Raw genomic sequence first — 18,804 nt, 5'->3', positions numbered from 1 at the left:
GGTGCTTGCTTTTTAAAATTTCTTTAAAATATTCTATTTTTTACTCTAAATCTAAAGCGATAAGAGAAATTGTGCATTAAAACAATTCTGAGCTCACACCTATCAGATTGGCTAATATGACAGAAAAGGAAAATGATAAATGTTGGAGAGGATGTGGGAAATACTATTTTCACTTTTTTTCCTTTCTCGTGGTTTTACCCTTTGTTCTGATTCTTCTTTCACAACATGACTAATGTGGAAATATGTTTAACATGATTGTACATGTAGAACCTAAATCAGATTGTTTGCTGCCTTGGGGAGGAGGGGAGAGAAGGGAGGGAGAGAAAAATTTGGAATTCAAAATCTTTCAAAAATAAATATAATTAGGAAAAAAAATACTGTTAAGAGGACTTTTAAAAAATTTCACCAATTATGTGTAAAACTAACTTTTAACATTCATTTAAAAATTTTTTGAGTTCCAAATTTTCTCCCTCTTTTCCCTTCCCCCTCCCTGAGACAGTAAGCAATTTGCTTATAGGTTACACAGATACAATCATGTAAATCATTTCCATATTAGTCATTTTGTGGAAGAAAACTTGGAAAGAAAGGAAGGAAGAGAGAGAGAGAGAGAGAGAGAGAGAGAGAGAGAGAGAGAGAAAATTCGGATACCATCAATTCTTTCTCTGAAGGTAGATAGCATTTTTCATCCTGAGTCCTTTGGGATTTTCCTGGATCATTGTATTGCTGAAAATAGCTAAGTTATTCATAGCTATGCATTGTACAATATTACTGTTACTGCGTACAATATTACTGTTACTGCGTACAATATTCTCCTGGTTCTGTTCATTTCACTCTATATCAATTCATGTTAGTCTTTCCAAGTTTTTTTGAAATCATCCTACTCGTCATTTCTTATAGCACAATATTATTCCATCATAATCATATACCACAGCTTATTCAGCTGTTCCCCCAAATGATGGGTATCCCCTCAATTTCCAGTTCTTAGCCACTACAAAAAGAGTTGTTACAAATATTTTTGTACAAATAGCCCCCCTCCTTTTTAACTCTCTTTAAGATACAGACCTAGTAGTGGTATTACTCTATCAAAGGATATGCACAGTTTCATAGCCCTTTGGGCATAGTTCCAAATTGTTCTCCAGAAGAGTTGGATCAGTTCACAACTCTGCCAACAATGTATTAGTGTTCCAGTTTTCCATATCCCCTACAACATTTATTGTTTTTCTTTTCTGTCATGTTAGCCAACTGATAGGTATGAGGTGATACTTCAGAGCTGTTTTAATTTGCATTTTTTTCAATCAGTAGCAATTTAGAGCATTTTTCATATGTCTATAGATAGTTTGATTTCCTTATCTGAAAACTGCTTGTTCATAACCTTTGACCATTTGTCAATTGAATAATGATTTGTATTCTTAAAAACTTGACTCAGTTCTCTTACATATTTGAGAAATGTGTGTGTGTTCGTCCTTCATTGCCAAAGACCATGCCATTAGAGAAATGATGACATGACTTGCACTTGACTTTATTTTGAATGAGGGAGGACTATGCAGGTCACCAGCCTCACTTCTCCAGAGCCATCTGAATCCAGTGACCAGAAATTCATCAGGATGACTGGAGATGGCCCAGGATGAGGCATTTGGGGTTAAGTGACTTGCCCAAGGTCACACAGCTAGTGAGTGTCAAGTGTCTGAGGTGACTCCTGCACTGGTGCTTTATCCACTGCACCACCTAGCTGCCCCATTTGAGAAATGAAGCCTTTTTTAGAGATACATGCTGTAAAAATCCCCCCTACCCCAGTTTTCTGCTTTCCTTCTAATTTTGGTTGCATTGGTTTTGTTTGTGCAAAAATGTTTTAATTTTACATAATCAAAAATATCCATTTTACATTTCATAATGCTCTCTATATCCTGTTTGGTCTTAAATTCTTCCCTTATTCATAGATCTGGTAGGTAAACCATTCCATGCTCTCCCAATTTGCTTATGGCATCATCCTTTTATGTTTAAATCATGTATCCATTTTGACCTTGTCTTGATATACATTGTGAGATTTTGGTTTATACCTAGTTTCTGCCATGCTGTTTTCCAGTTTTCTCAGAAGTTTTTGTCAAATAATGAGTTTTTATCCCCAAAACTTGGATCCTCGGGTTTATCAAACACTAAATTACTGTGACCATTTATTACAATGTATTATTGTAGCAAATTGACCCACCACCCTTTTTCTTAGCCAGTACCACATTGTTTTCATGATTTGTTGCTTTATAACACAGTTTGAGATCTGGTATGGCTAGGCCACCTTCCTTCACATTTTTTGCTGCTTACTTCAGCACTTGCTCCTTGTTTGATACACATTCTAGAACTTGTAACCACTTTTCATCCTGGAACACCACCCTTCGGTATGGGTCCTTCCCTCAATCAGTTCAAGATCTGTGACCTGGAACTGGATAGTGAGCAGCAAAGCTGTCATTTGACAGCTGTGTGTATCCTCTGCACAAGTTTTAGACTCTCTTTGCTGGATTCTCATCTTTTCTTGCCCTACTATATAAATTCTACTTGTAATGGAATGCTTTGCATGATGTTCCTGTCTAGGTCCTGTCCCCAGTGGCTGTGGACCTCTCTTTCTGTCTTCTTTTGTCAACCTGGGCTGGAAAATTGATTCACTGGTACCCAACATACATTCATCAAGCTTAACCTTCTCAACCCAAAAGGGCTGATTACCAGCCCAAAGTTAACAAAGACTCACAAAACTCAGCCCTTTAATGCAGACAGGACATTTTGAGCGTCCTGCCCTTGGTAAAATTATGAGCTTAATGAAATTTGTCTTTACTTTCTCTGTGCCCTTTCTTCCCTTCCCTCCCCTCCCCACAAGAATGCTCTTTCTTCTAGCCCCTTGGGCTCCTCTGCTGTCCTGGAACCTGTTAAGTTCAGTAATAGGAAGGGGTTAGTGACAATGTTTTACCCTGCTTAGCAGTATTTACATTAACAAAGGAGCAAGAGTCAGGCAATGCTTAACATAAAGAAATGAGTGTTAATGGTAAAATTGTAGGCACCTTGGTATTTGAGAGGGGGAAAATACATACCTGTCAGAACACAGGTAAATGCCTACTCTGCTTAAGTACTAGGCTAACCCTACTTCCTCATGGATTCTTCATCCTTGAGTCTCCCAGTGGCCAACATAAGCCAGCTTTCCAGGTATAGGGTCCTAAGAGACAAGGAGCTTTGTCCTCTGCTCTTCCAAGGAATTGGTGTGACTTTTGGTTGCGAGGAAGGAGAATAGCCATTGCTGTGAGTTTTCCTGGAATCCTCATAGTTCTTTCTACCTCTAGGCAGCTAAATGGTGTCATAGATAGAGAGCAGGCCTGAAGTCAAATCCAGCCTCATACATTTACTAGTTTTATGACTCTGAGCAAATCACAACCTATCTGCCTCAGTTTCCCCAACTGTAAAATGGGGATAATAACAACTCCTCTCAGGATCATTGTGAGGTTCAAATTAGTTATTTGTAAAATGCTTGGCACAGTGCCTAGCATAAAGTAGGTACTGCACAAATGCTTATTCTCCTTTTTTACCCTTTCCCCTTATGCTCAGGAAGCATATAGGGACCTGGCTCTTTTTGACTGTATTGTTACAAGGTTTATTGATCCCAGATAGCTTTCTAGTGCCACTACCTAGTGCCTACAGACTACCACTGTAGACTGGTGCCATGGCTCCTCCATGGCCAACTACAGAAGACCACATAGTTAAATGTTGGTTTTCTTACCAAGTAATCTCTCCATGGCTGACTGCAGCAGACCACATAACTAAATGTTGGGTTTTCTTACCAAGTGACCCCTCCATGACTGACCACAACAAACCACATAGCTAAATGCTGGGTTTTCTCACCAGCTATATGTTTTTGTGGGAAGTCTACAATGTGATATGTCTTCCTTCTCCATTTTTATTTCTGTGGAAAGTTGGAGGTTGGGGGAAGAGGGGGTTGGTTATTGATTAGATCATGCTTCTAAACTGAGTGGGTGGGAAGAAGGAAGGAATGACTTGCAAAATACTCTGGGTTGCCAGTCTGAGTGTTAATATTTCACAGATTTGTGAAGGCCCAGGGATCCTTGGGCCTTTAAACCTAATACCTGATCTCTGAAGTTCATATCTGATACAGTGCTTCCATATGTGATGCGACCAACCAGGTCAACTTCCCATTGCAAATGGCTTCTGAAACCTCCTCCAGCATGAAACACTGATATCAGGACTGCTTTTGGAATCTAGACAAAACTTTTTTTCCACAAAGTGCTGGACTTATCTTTGTGAGTTCAAATTTGGTCTCAGATACTTACTAACTGTTTGTTGCTAGACAAATCACTTAACCCTGAAGGAAATGGCAAACCACCCCAGTGTCTTTGACAAGAAAATTCCAAATTTGGCTCCTCATTCCTCTTTCCCTTCATTCTGGTTGCAGCGGAGCCACCAGTCCTGGTTACGGTCACCTTGGGGATTTCTGGATCTTTTCTCTCTGCCTTAGAGTGGAGTGGTTTTTTTTTTTGTTTTTTTTTTAATGAATAATCAAAAGCAGCAAAATCCAGTGCTATCAGGCCAGTGCTTTAAAACTAGAAAAAAGTGAGGTTTGACCCTACTCAGTTTCAGAGCTGTAATATTCAAGTTTTAACTGAAACTGGCACTGATCTGAAAGCAGTAGCAAAATTTCTTGAAACTTCTAGGGCATATGTGCAGAAACACTTTTTGACTTTCAGATGGCTGGTGGCATGCTGGCCCTAGATGATACACTGGGTGTGTGGTGGTACTACTGATGTCTGAGTATTTGCAGCACAAGAAGACCTAGCTCAAGGATTCATCACTTTAATCAGGTGATCCAGGTATCTTGAAAAGGGATCTGAGGTGAGCTTTAAAAACTGCTGCTATTCTTGAAGGATTTTTCAGAGTCTGAGAGGAACAAACTGGCCATGTTGATTGTGGTTTTTCTGGGCAATTGGACTCTTAATGCATCCATTCTTAACGGCCTTTATAATGAGAATTTGGTTAAAGAGGGCTCTGCAGTGGCCTTTGTTGTAAAGTTGAAATCATAGATAAATGAAAAAATATCAGTGCAGTAACTGCTCATCTTTGGAAATTCAGCATGGACAAACAGACTGATGGAATGTTTTCCTGCTAATAAAGTGCTGAGCATTTCACAAAATAATGTTACCAAAGCAGTCTAAAAGAACTATTATGTTAAAAGTATGTTAGGAACCAGCAAACCATAGCAGCCAGTAAAGAGCTGCAGAACAAATTTCATGTGGTGATCCATTTAAGAATATAATGTTATATATCAAGGAGGAGAGGAAGAAAAACATATCCTAGAACGGATCGTTATAGGCATAGTCTGGTCAAGTGTGATGAACTCTGTGAAATGGAACCAAAGGAGGAGCTGGTAGAGAACAAACCATCAAGCATGTGAAGCAATATAGCCTTTTACTTGCTGCCTTTACTATTCAAGGTCAATCTGAGCTGACTTTGTGACATCATTCACTTCATGAAAACCTTCCAGAAAATCACGGTGCTTTTTGATAAAGCTGAAGTCTTGAGCAAAGAGCCCATTTCGAAGTGGTATAAAGATACTCATGTTGCCAAGGGGAAAGTGTCTTTCTTGAACAAATGAAAAAAGTTGTAGAGTGGCTCAAGAATGCAGAATTAGAGTTAGAAGTGGAAGAAGGCGACTGAGTTGTGAAACTCCAAGCTCAGTAAAGCAAACAGGAGATGTAGATAAAATGCCCTATCTCCTGTGTCCTTCTGGTCCTTACATCTTCCTACCTCCTTGTATCAAGTGTGACATAAGGGCTTTCATGGCAAATTTATTTAAACTATTTTCTATGGTTACTGAAAACTGTTGGGTTGAGTTTTTAAAACCATGTTTTAAGTAACTACAGGTGTTATAGATTTGAATCCAGTGCTACATTGGAGGTCTTTTCTACCTCCTGTATTTTCTACTGTAATAATATAATTTAAAGCCTCCCACTATGAAGAGTTCATTTTCTCCCCGGGTTTTCTATAAACAGTTTACAAGACATGATTTGGTTAAAAACTATTTGTTATGGAAATTCTGTTTGCAAATTAAACTGCACAAGTATCCAAAGTCAAAAGGTAAATGACTCATGTGATAATTTGGTATGAAATGAAAAGGCAGCATTAAATGGTGTTCAGAACCCTGTTCATCAGATGATAATCTCCTATATAAGACCTCAAGGTTAATTTCTTAACATTGATTCCAAGGCAATTAGCTCACTTTATTGTTGATATTACTAAAGAATATTTCTGTTAATGCTTATTTTATTTTTTGGCATTATTAAAAGTTTAAGCAAAGGGTTTCCAGGTAGCCTACAGCTAAAATTTCTATAACCCTTGCTCCCTGGTTTCTCATTTGTAAGTGAAGGAATTGGTGGAAAGTAAGTCAGAAAAAGAAAGGTAGCAAAGTGGTCAGGGAGGTAGAAAGAAGAAAATTAAAATCTCTCTGTTGCATGGTTTTCTGCATTCGGTGTTTTAGCCAGCAAAAATAGGTGAGCTTCTGTTACACCACCATCTCCAGGCCTACTTACAAATGTATTATTAAAATAGTCTTGTCATTCACAGTATCTTGCACTCTAGACAGCCCTAAATTCATAGAATTGAAATCATTAAAGGGAGGTCATGACAAATATCCTGTTTGTTTTATGGAAATGCTTTGATGTGATACCACTTGGGCATACTGGACTGTCTTCATTCTTTAGCATATACAGGTATGAATTAAGCATCTGCCCAATATCTACTCCACAGGTCATTTTCTTCTTGCCACAAGCCAAAAACGTTTCCTTTCCAGCTCTCAATCATTTTATCCTGATGGCTTACCTTTTTACTTTATCTATGTTGATAATTTGTCTAGGTACTTAGCTTCGCCATTAGAAGATAAGTCAGTAACTGTCCCCTCATTTTTAGCAGCTAAATTTTGTGGTAGGCAAACAATACTTCAAGTGACCACTTGGAAATAAGGCGTTCTTAACTCTTCATCAAAGCTGGAAACAGTATCACCAGAACTTCTGTGAAATCTGCCCTATCTTAGCATGTGCCATTAAGAGTCAAGAATTTGGTATTTAAAATTAAAAGAAGGCCCTAAGGAAATGAAGTATAATGTAATTTGAAATTTTAATAGCCTTACATGTAACTGATAGTCTTGTGAGTAGAGTTTATGTTTAATGTTCATATGTAGATGTTATGAATCTATCCAGTAGGTTTCTACTGTAGTGATCTGCTTCCTTTGTCATTTGTAGTCCTAAAGTTGTTTTTTTTTTTAAATAAAGGCCATCCTTAGACTTAAAAAAAAAATCCCATATTGGGTCACAAAGAATCAGACATGACTGAAAACTGAAATGGATGCCATAGGGCGTTTCTTCAGGGATCTGATGAGCCAAGAGAGGCCAGAGAGGAGGGCAAAAAAAAATCCTTTAAAATTAATTCAGAAAAAAGACTAAAAGGAACATTTTGATCCCTAGGCTTAGAGTACTGTAACTTTTAGTAATGTCAGTGGTGGGTGTGTACTCCTTGCCCTCCCCTGGTAGGCTACCTGTGCATACATCTCACTCCTAGTACAACTAATTAGCTATGTGATCCTGGGCAAATCACTTCTCTGGGCCTCAATTGCCCCATCTGCAAAAGGGTTAGGAGATCTTTAAAGTTGTCCCATTTCTAACATGCTAAGGCCCCCATCAAAGAGTAATAAGGTAATAGAACCAGAGCTGAAAAGAGACACCTCCTATCTGTGGCCTGGCTCTGTTTCTTGATACCATGGCATCCAGATTGAGGAGGAGCAAATGCTTTTTTCCAGCACTAATGAAATTCTTCTTTTTAAAGCCTGCATCTCCCAACCACCCCCTTGCAAATGATTTCCTTACAGTCTTGGCTTTCACCCACAGAGAACCTGCACTGAATTCACTCTACAGTGGGTCCAATGATCAGAGAATGACCAAACAAATTGTGAGATGAGATATGATAGACTATTAAACCCTTCATGCAGCTGCCAGTGATTTTCCTAAATTGCAAGCCTGATTATATCACCCCTCCCCTGACTTGACTTAACAAACTCCAGTGGCTCCCTATTTTCCCTAGGATCAAAATTAAATTTGGCTTCTTTCTACTTTTCCAGTCTTTTAATATTTTACTCCCTATTATGAGAGTAAAGTTTTTTTGCACTCCCCAGCACTCTATGGTCTAGATCTAGTGGCCTATGTGCTAGACCTTGTACAAAGGGCTTCATCTCCCAAATCTAGGCTGTTACACTGGCTGTCCCTCATGCCTGGAATGCTCTCCCTCCTTACCTTTACTTGTTAGATCCCTGGCTTCCTTTAAGACTCAATTCAAGAGTCACCCACTCCTGGAAGGAGTAGGTTTTCATGTCCCAACAGCTGCTAATGACTTGTATTCTAAGGCTACTTTCCATTTATTCTGTATTTATCTTGTATGTATTGTTTTATATGAGCTGTATCCCCCTTTAGAAAGTAAGTTTCTTGAGGGAAAGGACTGGTTTTGCTTTTTCTTTGTGTACCCAGCGTGTAGTACAGTGCCTGCCACGTAGTAAGCAGTTAATAGATGTGGTTGTTGATTGATTGATTATTTCTGGCCCATAAGAAATGAAAAGGATTTAAGAATAAAATGAACATAAAGAATTTTCAAGACTAATTAGAAATATGGAACAAGGATATCCACATTTGAATGAGACCTATTGACTCTTTAAATGCTTTCTTTGCCTTTCTCTTTCCACTCTCATAACATTTGCACTTTGTGGATGGCTTTCTGGTTTACAGTGTAGGTTTTATAAAAGATTTGTGTTGAGATGTCACCCCCAACACTCCATTCCCTTATTATTCATTGTAGCAGGCCTGGACTCAGGCAACAGCTTTCCCCTCCTCCCACCTCAGCCTCCCCTTTGCTGTGGAACTCAGTATCTGATACTCCCTCTGTTACTGGTAGCTTCACATACTTGTTATTCAGGCAAGTATATACTGAACAACCTCTGAAAACTGTCCCTGAGGGGGGTGTGTGTGTGTGCGTGTGTGTGTGTGTGTGTGTGTGTGTGTGTGTGTGTGTGTGTGTGTGTGTGTGTGTTCCTTCTAGGGCCTTATGAGCTCACCTGAGCAAGCCACTTGAACTTTCTAAGCCTCAATTTTCTCATCTCTAGAACACTTAGAACAAATAAGGTCCAGGTGATATGTATGTGAAAGTGTTTTGTAGCCTTATCAATATGCTCATTATTATTATTAGGGCAGATGCAAAAGAAGTAGAAGCCTCCCTCCCAACCCTTGAGGAACTTCCAATCAACTTCCAAACATGAAGGGGAGCCAAGAGAGCAGATTTGAAAAAGTCAGGAGAGTCCTTAGGAAGCAGGTAAATAAAGATGACTTTCAGAGCCATAGCCCTTTCATTCATCCCGAGAACTTCAGCAGCCTGAGAGTTCCCATCTTGATTTAGAAGATAGTAAGGGACATGGGTCGATGGGGAGGAGATGGAAAGGTCTTCTATCTTGCTCTAATATAGAAACAGGAAGGGTCAAGTTGTGGGTATGGGATCTGGAACAGTTTGCTTTTCTGAACTGGATAGTTAGTGATGAGGGATGACAAGAAATTAAATTATATTGGGTCTGGGTGTGGGCTGAAGATTTTGGGTTGGATGTAGCAAATGAGATGGAGTCTAATTCAGTTCAACTCCCAAAATCATAGGTTTGAAAGGGACCTCAGAGACCAAACCATACTTGAACAAGAATCTTCTTGCTATATGACTAGTGGTCATCCAGACTCACAATTCAATTTGACAAGTGTTTAAGTGCCTAGTTTGGGCTAGGCACTGTGCTAGGCAAGATGAAAATTAGTTGCTGCTCTTAAGGAGCTTATATTCCATGGAAGGACATAATATTTATGCAGATGAATATGTGCAGAGTAGTTTGAGGGGGAGGAGAGCTCTAACAATTAGGGTAATCAGGAAGGCTTCCTGTAGGTCACACTTGAATTGTCTTAAATGAAGCTAGGGATTCTAAGAGGCAGAGATCAGGGTGGGGTGGGGGTGGGACTGTACATTCCAGGCCTGAGGGACAGACAGTGCAAAGATACAGAGATAGAATACATGCTGACTTCATGAAATGGCAAGCAGCCCAGTTTGGCTGTTAGATAAAGCAGAGTAATATAAAGTCAACCTGGAAATGTACTGGTTCCAAGCTGGGAAGAGCATTAAAAAGATCATACATAGCCAGGAACCAATGGACAGACTTTGGTTCCGAGTCCTGCCCAGATAGTGGCACTGGCCACATCTATCTGTAATTGATCAGAGATGGCCCCTAGATGCTTTCTGACCCTCTTGGGTACAGGAGAAGGCCCTCTGTCTAGACCTGACCTCATTTGAGATCAGATCAGATCTAAAGAGCTTTTGGGTTACCCCAGGTTAAGCATACATAAAGCAGGAATAAAAAATAAAATGAAGTAAAAAAAAAAAAAAGCAGAGAGACATTCAGAGCTCAGTTACAAGACATCTTTCCTGCATCTCCCTGTTTCTATTTCCTTCTCCCTTTCTGTCCTCAGATTGATGACAGCACCTGTCTATTCAACTGTTCTTTCCCCTTTAGCTAGTTAATAGGTTGTTAAATCTCACTCTCCTTACTTCTCCAAATCCATGGATCCCTGCTCCTATACCAACAGGATGGGAAGACAAAGTAAGTAGGACATCACCATTCAGGCCCCATCAATAAAGTCTTTGAAATTCATTTCTTAGCATAGTCACAAATTTAAAGTTAAGAAAGACCTTTAGTAGGGACCTCCAGTCTTTAGAAATTTTAAAAAAAATATATTTAAATTTATTTCATTATTTTCCAATTACATTTTTAAAAAATGTTAAATATTCATTAAAAATTTTTTTGAGTTCCAGATTCTCTCCCTCCTGCCTGCTCCTCCCCCCCTTTGAGAAGGCAAGAAATATGATATGGATTATATAAATCATATAGTCTTAATTGCCTCATTTTACAGATGAGGAAAAAGCCCTGGTTAGATAACATGACTTGCTCAAGGTCACATGGTTAGAAAGTGACAGAGTTGAGATTTGAACCTTGATTTTCCAACTATCAATTCAAATCTTCTGAGTCAGTGAATGGAGTAATTTTTGGAGCAGGTGATTCTCCAGAATATTTCAAGAGGGAATACCTTGTTCTCTCTCTGGTTCAGGGAGATCAGGCTGAGCAGGATGGTCCATGAAGTTCAAGAAAGGAACAGAACTTTGCCACTGTCTTAACAGATCCTCTTCCTTGGAAGTCATGCTGAAGAAGCTGACACACCCAATGACATTTGCTTTTGCCTTGATGACAAACTTGGTATATGTGTTTGTGTAAAGGAAGAAATGAATAGTCTACCTGAGGTTTGATGCCTTCACTCATTTGGTTCTCATTCACTTCAACATTTTCTTCTAGTATTCTCCTCCCAGCCTCCAATCACCCCAAATCCTCTGTTCTTGCCAAATTGGTCTTCTCTCTCTCTACTGGACCTGTCTCATATTGGACCCATCTCATAGTCTACCCATTCCAAGACTGTTACCAGGCCATTTTTCTCTACTCTGCTCTCTGTAAAACAAAGGTATCATCCTTAAGGAAGTTACCTCATCTCTTTCTTCCTCTGTAAAGTGAGGCACTGAACTCTAAATTGGATGCCACCATGACCTTTCTCCAGGACCCAGCTCAAGTCTAACCTTTTCCATGAAGCCCTTCAGATCTCTCCAGCTGACTCTGACCTTTTCTTTCCTGTAACTTAGAACCATCTTTTTCTGTGCTCTTCCTTTGGCAGTAAGTTACATGTTGCTTTTAGAGATCTCTAGTATTTACTGTATTTCCATTTTGTTGGATGAATGAATGGATTTCTGTTGTTTTTGTGACTTTTCATGCATTTATATCTTGTCTCCTCAACTAGTGTATAAGCTATGTGAGGATACAGAGTGTGTCTTGTATTTCTTTGTGAAGCTAGAGGTGGAGGGAAAGGAGAGAGAAGACGTGTAGCCACAGGAAGAAGATAAATAATAGTATAATACATATTCAGTTGAATTGAAGGTAGTACAGGTATACCTCATTTTATTGGGCTTTGCTTTATTGTATTTGCATTTTTTGCATATTTTATTTTCTTTTTTCTTTTTACAAATTGAAGGCATATGGCAACTCTGCATCGAGCATGTTTATTGGCACCATTTTTCCAATAGCACATACTCACATTGTGTGTCTGTTTCATATTTTGCTAATTCTTGCAGTATTTCAAACTTTATCATTATTATTATTATTATAATATCTGCTATGGTGATCTGCGATCAGTGACCTTTGATGTTACTACTGTAATTGTTTTGGGGCACCACAAACTGTGCGACATCAGATGATGAACTTAATCGATAAACAGGCATGTTCTGACTGTGCCACCAACCTGCGGTTCCCCTGTCTCTCTCCCTCTCCTCGAGACTCACTATTCCCTAAGACACAACAGTTTTGAAGAGTACTGCATAAACTCAGTGGACATAGCAGTGGCAGGGTTTAGGAAGACTGACTCCAATTTTGAAACCAGTTCTACTGGGTAGGGTAAAATGGTGGGTAAAATGGCATCAAACAGCATCTGATGCTTCAGAGAAATCTCTTGTGAAAAAAGGATTCAATGATGCAGCAAACCTCATTGTTGTCTTATTTTTTAAAACTCCCACAGCCACCCCATCCTTCAGCAACCTGGTGCCACCCTTCTCAACCAGCAGATATATCAGCATGGAGGCAAGACCCTCCATCAGCATAAAGATTATGAGCCACTGAGGGCTCAGATGATGGTTAGCATTTTTGAGCAATATTTTTAAATTAAGGTACATTGTTTTTTCAGACATGATACTGTTGCACACTTCATAGACTTCAGCATAGTGTAAACATAACTTTTATATGTATTGGGAAACAAAAAAAATTGTGTGACTTGCTTTATTGCAATAGCGATTTAATCTCAGTGGTCTGGAACCAAACCTGCAATGTCTCTGAGATATGCCTGTATATGATCTGGGCCAACTGGGTAACAGAGTCAAGAAATTGCCCACAGGTGCTCTAAGAGCTCACTGGGTGAAGGGAGGGTACTCAGGAGAGAGTCACTGAGGAAGAGGGACTTGATCTGAGCCCCAGGAATAGACCAGGTGGCATATGGATCAGAAGAGGAAACGTCAAAGAGGGCCAGGTGTGTGTGTGTGTGTGTGTGTGTTGTGTGTGTGTGTGTGTATGCAGTCCACATGAAGGTACACTGTGAGCAGAAAACCCAAAACTGGCTTATATTTAGTTATTCATGTGCTCAGGACCCTTTGCAATAGCTACCACCTATGAGGACAGTACATTGTGTCTTTGTGTGTATGTGTAGGGGGAATGTGTGGAGATGGGGGATGAAGGATTATTAGACCACTGAGTCTCCAGTCTGTGGTTGGGTTCAGTTCTCCTTTTCTTTGCCTTGGGGCAACTTGAGCTACCTCTTACCCTCATTTCTAATCGTGGGCTGGGGGATTCAGGTCATCCAAAACCACTGGTGCCAGCCAACCTGGTTGCGTGGGTGATGTTGATAGAGATCTCTGTTTTGTTCATCACTTTGGCTTGGGCTGGAGGCCAGAGTAACCGGTTGGGCCCACCTGTCTCAAGCCAGCTGTCCTGGGGAGGAGGGTTGGGCAGCTTCTTAATGCTGCATTTGGCCTGTTTCTGCTGCCCTCCTCTAGCCACCTCTGTTTCGGTGTGAGGCTCTCCAACCATTGTGGGGCAGGAGGACAAGGAGGCACCTTGTTAGAAGATAAGTGTGGGAGAGTGCAAGGAAGAAATTGCCCATAGGTGGAAGGTTTCTCTGCAAAAAGAGGCAGGTAAAGAATTCAAGGGCTGTGAGTGGGTGAGAGAGACAGAGACAGACAGATCTGCTAGGGAAGATTGCTGCTGCCCTGACCTTAGCCATGTTGTTTGCTTGGCAGGTAGCACTACAACAGGAGAATAGTCAAGCTTTGGCCTAAATGAGGCTGATATCTGGCTGAAACTGATTTCTCTTCTGCCTCAGGAAGAGAACTAAGGAATGACTTGTCCAAGATCACATAGGTAGTATCCTGGATTTGAATCCAGAAGAGCAAGTGCCTTCTACTTTATCCCTCATCCCAGGTTCTCAGAATCAAGGTGTCTGCTGGTGAGCACTGATCCCCCTTCCTTGAGGACAGAGCAACTCAGGTTTGTTTGAGACTTTGCAGTCCCTCATGGCCCCAGCGCTACAGGCCAGCTGGCAGGGAGGGGGGCATAGGTCATCTCAACTTAGACCACAAGGTCCTGTTAAATAGATCAGCTTTTAAATCAACCTTTGTTCAACCAAAGTCCAGCAGGTTCCTAGTCTAGCACCTGTCAGCAGTGAGAGAATTTCCAGGGTAAAATAAAGAGCTTCAGTCCTGGATACAGGTAAGAAATCCTCTTTCCAATTTCTCAGGATGTGTCTTTGCTAATGTAGCTAGGTTGTCTTCATTTTGACCAGAGAGAAGGCACTGGCTGAACTTCCTTCTTCCTCCCTGCTTTTTCTTTTCCTCAAGTAGATAGCCAGATCTCCAGGGGATAGATAGCCCAGAAAGATGGAAACCCTTTCACCTGCTATTCATCTGGGAAGGGAGGTGAGGAGGCTCCTTAGAAAAGACACACTCTAGTTTTCTATGGTCCCTTGGTCTGGGGCATGAGTTACTGTCTAAGGAACTCACCCTAAGAATCAACTCTTTGTCTTAGCTTTCAAGTCAAGGGAGTAGTCTGTTAACTTCCCCTCCTTAAAAATGGCTGTCCTTTCAGGTTTCCTTTTTCTCTTAGCTACTCGGAAGTAGAAAGGGGTAAAAGTAAGCCATAGATGTGATCTTCTCCATAGAACTGCTGGGAAAACAGCCCTGAAGGAGGAGGTGGGTTTACCTAGGCAGCCAGTGGAACAATGGATAGAGGGGTGGGCCTGGAGGCTAGAAGAGTTAATTCAAGTAGTCTCAGATACTTACTATCTATGTGATCCTAGGTAAATCACTTAACCTCAGTCTGCCTCAGTTTCCTTAACCATAAAATGGGGATAATAATAGCACATATCCCAAAGGGTTGTCGTGATCAAATGAAATAATTTTTATAAAGCACAATGTCTTAATAAATACTTATTTCCCTCCTTCTGACCCAAAGACATTCAGATTAGAGCTCCATGGCTAAGGTGACACAAGGAACTGAGGTGATTATTTGGGTCAAGTGGGGTTTTGACTTGAATTCAATATCTAGAAGTATCCTGATAACTTTGTTTTGCTATAAGCTCCTTCTCTGGAGAATGGGGAATGTAGCTCCTTCCCCTCTTTGGGACAGAGCACTTAAAAACTTTTTTGGATGATTGAGAGTCTTTAGCTGATGTCACCAGGCATTATCCAATAAATTATTCTTTCTCCCTTCTTTATTCTAGGGGAGGTTCTGGAGACGGAGGAGATAAGGGCTTGTAAGGCTGTGGTCCTTCACCAGAAGTTAGAGGGCAATTGGAAACTTGGCTGGTGGGATAATTTGCTTACTCCCCAAGCAGCACTGCCTTGAGCCCCTGGAAACCCTGTGTAGGGTCCTGGCATCATGGGAAGTTGTCATGGGTAAAACAGCCCCCACTCTGAGGTTAGGTAGAGTGAATACAAAGTACGTAGAGACTTGTTTATCCTGTCCTCATGTATCTGGCCTGCCTACTTCTCAAGAACATTTGGCTGTGGAAACATAAAGGGTCTAACCATCTTTCTCTCTCTGTTTCTAAGTTAAGGATTGCCTGTAGCCTTTTGGACTGCCAGTGACTTTCTGTACTTATCTCCCGTGAAATCAGTAGAAACCACTCTGCTCTCAGACTTTTCTCATTTTTTCTATTAATACCCTGTCAGACTCTTAAGTGTTATGGAGATTTTCTTTGTCATGAAATTTTACAGGGTTTTAGCTGAAGTAAGTACTGTTGGGAAATACATGTCCTATGAAACCTTTAACTCTCTGCAATCACCCCTCATTGAAAGTGGTAGGACTGTCACAAAGCAGCTGCTGTGACTTGTTAGTGATAGATTTAAATCCGAAAGAGACCTCAAAGTCCAAGCCCTGTCATTTATGCAAATGAGGGAATGGGGGCCCAAGGAGGTTAAGGGACTTGCTTGTGGTTACATAAGTAATGAGTGATAGAGGCAGAATTTGAAATCTGACTCCAGAGTAGGTTGTCTTTCCATTGTACCACAGTTTTCTACAGAGAAATGCTTAATGCTAAGGGCTCCATGTTTGTTTGGAAGAACACTCATACAATATCCACATCTGCTAAGCCACTACAGGTCCCAAGAATCCCTCAAGGCTTAGGATGCCAAGATACTCACCAAGAAGTCTTGGGGGCTCTGGACTGAGGTTTTTAGTAATTGGTAAATCACCATAAATTGATCAAAGAAAATGATCAGAAACCTCATTGTGTACAATGTTACTTCAGCTAAGTATTGAAACTTGTAAGAACATGAGTTCTTATTCTTTCTAAGGACCAGGTTTGAGCTTGAGGGAGTGGGGAAAGGGGTTTTAAAAGTAAAATGGACCACTTGGTCATTTGGGGCCATTTGAAAAGTTTCTCTGGACTGTCTGTATTTTCTTGTATCTAGAAGATACATGGTCTCAACTGACTTGGTTATTGTATGTTATTTTTCTGGTGAGTGTCTGCTAGAACTATGATAGTGATGAATGGTATTTAGGGGACACTGTTTACTCTTTTAAGCTATGGGGGGAAAAATACTGGTGGTTGTAATATGATGTGGTCCCAAGAAGAAAAGGAATCCTTCCTCATTTATTGACCTCAATAAACTGAGCCAAGAGATCATTTGGAAGATCTCTATCTCAGTGTCCCAAGAGTCATATCTCATCAGTCAGAATTAACTCTGGAGTCAAGTATTCATCCTAGTGACAAATAAATAAGAGACCTTGAGGTTGTTTATTATGCTTGATTAAGTGAATCAGCTCTCTGGATTTCATACATTGTTCCTACCATAAAATACTGGGCAGGGTCTCATCTCTAGTGCAAATTACATAGGCCTGGTGGTAGTCAAAGGTCCCTGATGTTGTTCCAAGGAGCTGTTTCTTACTGTACATGCTCAAGCCTTGGCTGAATAACTCTCTCAGGGATGCTATAGAGAGGAATCTGGTGTTAACTGGGAGGTTGGGCTACATGGCTTCCCACTTACCTTTTAATTCAAGGGATGGGAGGGGTGGGGCAGATAGAGCAAAGAGAAATCTAAGTGAAATACTTATTAATGCCATACTCAAATGCATCTCTTGTCTCTGTGCAAATGTATATCTCCCATGCCTGGAATCCACTCTCTTATCACTTTCCTTCAGAACCCTTATCTTCCTTCGTGGTTCAGCTAAGGTGCCACCTTTTCTGTGAAGGCTTGCTCTGATTTCTCATCCTTGCTCCAAATACCAGTCGCTAGTTCTTTTTACTATCTTCCTCTTCAATTAAATAGTATTACAACCTATATACATGTTGTAGCCCTCCCTTCTCACAGAAAACTGTAAGCTACTTGAGGGCAGAAACTTTTGTATTCCCTTCCTTTGGGTAACCAGCTTTTGGAACAGTTGTTGTTCACTTGTTTCAGTCATGTTTGACTCTTCACAATGCCATTTATTTTTTGGTTTTTTTTGGGCAAAGATATTGGAGTGGTTTGTCATTTCCTTCTCCAGCTCATTTTACAGATGAGAAAACTGAGGCAAATGGGGTTAAGTGACTTGCAAGGGTCATGCAGCTTGTCTGAGGCTAGATTTGAATTCAGGTCTTGATGACTCCAAGCCTGGCACTCCATTCATTGTACCACCTGGTTGCCTCTTGGTATAATTAACTTGCACTTACTATGCACTTCTTATGAGCTTATTGAATTGAATAAATGTCTGGAGGTTTGGTAGAAGACATTTATCATGGCTGAATTTCCTCTCTAGGAGTCTTGAAAATTTCTGATGACACTATAGGGATCGAAGAGGCAGGGCTGTAAGTTATCTGTCCTTTTCCTGAAGGGGAATGATTGGTGTCTGAGTCCATTTGTCCATTTCCCAGTCAGGGTACCCACTTAGGTAGATATGATCATTCTATACCAGCATGTACATGTATAGTATGACTTGAACTGAGAGAAGAGTTAGAATCCCCTCTGCTTTACATTGCTATGGAAGTCTCACCTTCAGACTGAATTGATGGTGGAAAGCTCAGAGGACTGGCACAGGACTTGGATTCCCTTAGAACTTTAAACCTTTCCATAGGAATTACTACCTCAGGTTTATATGATGGGAGATAACAGAGAGTCAGTGCACTTTTAGGGACATTAAGTTTCCCCACCTGTCACCTGAAGATGTTTGCCCAGAAGAGTTCTGAAGTTCCCCTGTTAATATTTGGTGACCCTAGAGGAACTGATTGCTGGGGTGGAAATGAGGGACATCTTGGTGGGAAGTGACCACTCCATCCTAGAGTTTGTGATAGAAGAAAGGAAATCTGGGTATAGTTTGGCAGGTGCTCTAGATTTTAGGAAGGCAGATTTCAGAGGGCACAGAGGAAATATAGGTGGAATCCCAACGACTAAAAATGCTTCAGAGGAAGTCAGTCCAGGAAGAATAGGAAATGTTTATGAATGAAATTCTGAAGTCACAAAGGGAAACAGTTCCAGTGAGGTGAAAAAAGGGATCTGTCAGAAGAGACTGATGTGGATGCATAAGAAACTCAACAATCAACTTAGATTTTTGAAAAGAAGAAGTAAAGCTAGAGAATG

The 18,804-nt window shown here is 40.5% G+C and overlaps 1 protein-coding gene and 1 pseudogene across 5 annotated transcripts in view; both read left to right on the top strand.

Moving 5' to 3' along the window:
- PDZK1 (PDZ domain containing 1) overlaps positions 1–18,804 on the top strand; it is a 77,675-nt gene that overhangs the window by 27,549 nt on the left and 31,322 nt on the right. Inside the window, exon 1 of one of the 5 annotated variants that reach the window (XM_072644618.1) lies at positions 14,372–14,458. The exons of 1 other annotated variant lie outside the window; for it this stretch is intronic. Coding sequence is in view for 1 of the 4 variants with exons in the window: in XM_072644617.1 (XP_072500718.1) it covers positions 15,639–15,642 (4 nt within the window). In the remaining 3 variants the exon portion in view is untranslated. Of the gene's footprint in view, positions 1–14,371; positions 14,459–15,527; positions 15,553–15,617; positions 15,643–18,804 lie in introns of those variants that run through there. 3 more of the 5 variants (XM_072644619.1, XM_072644621.1, XM_072644617.1) reach the window with 3 other exon arrangements.
- Positions 4,026–6,246, top strand: LOC140527584 (eIF5-mimic protein 2 pseudogene; annotated as a pseudogene).

Source organism: Notamacropus eugenii, chromosome 2 (genome assembly GCF_028372415.1).
Source record: "Notamacropus eugenii isolate mMacEug1 chromosome 2, mMacEug1.pri_v2, whole genome shotgun sequence".
NCBI lineage: Eukaryota > Metazoa > Chordata > Mammalia > Diprotodontia > Macropodidae > Notamacropus > Notamacropus eugenii.
The sequence above is the reverse complement of the archived record's forward strand: the minus strand, read 5'-3'. Positions and strand labels throughout refer to the sequence as shown.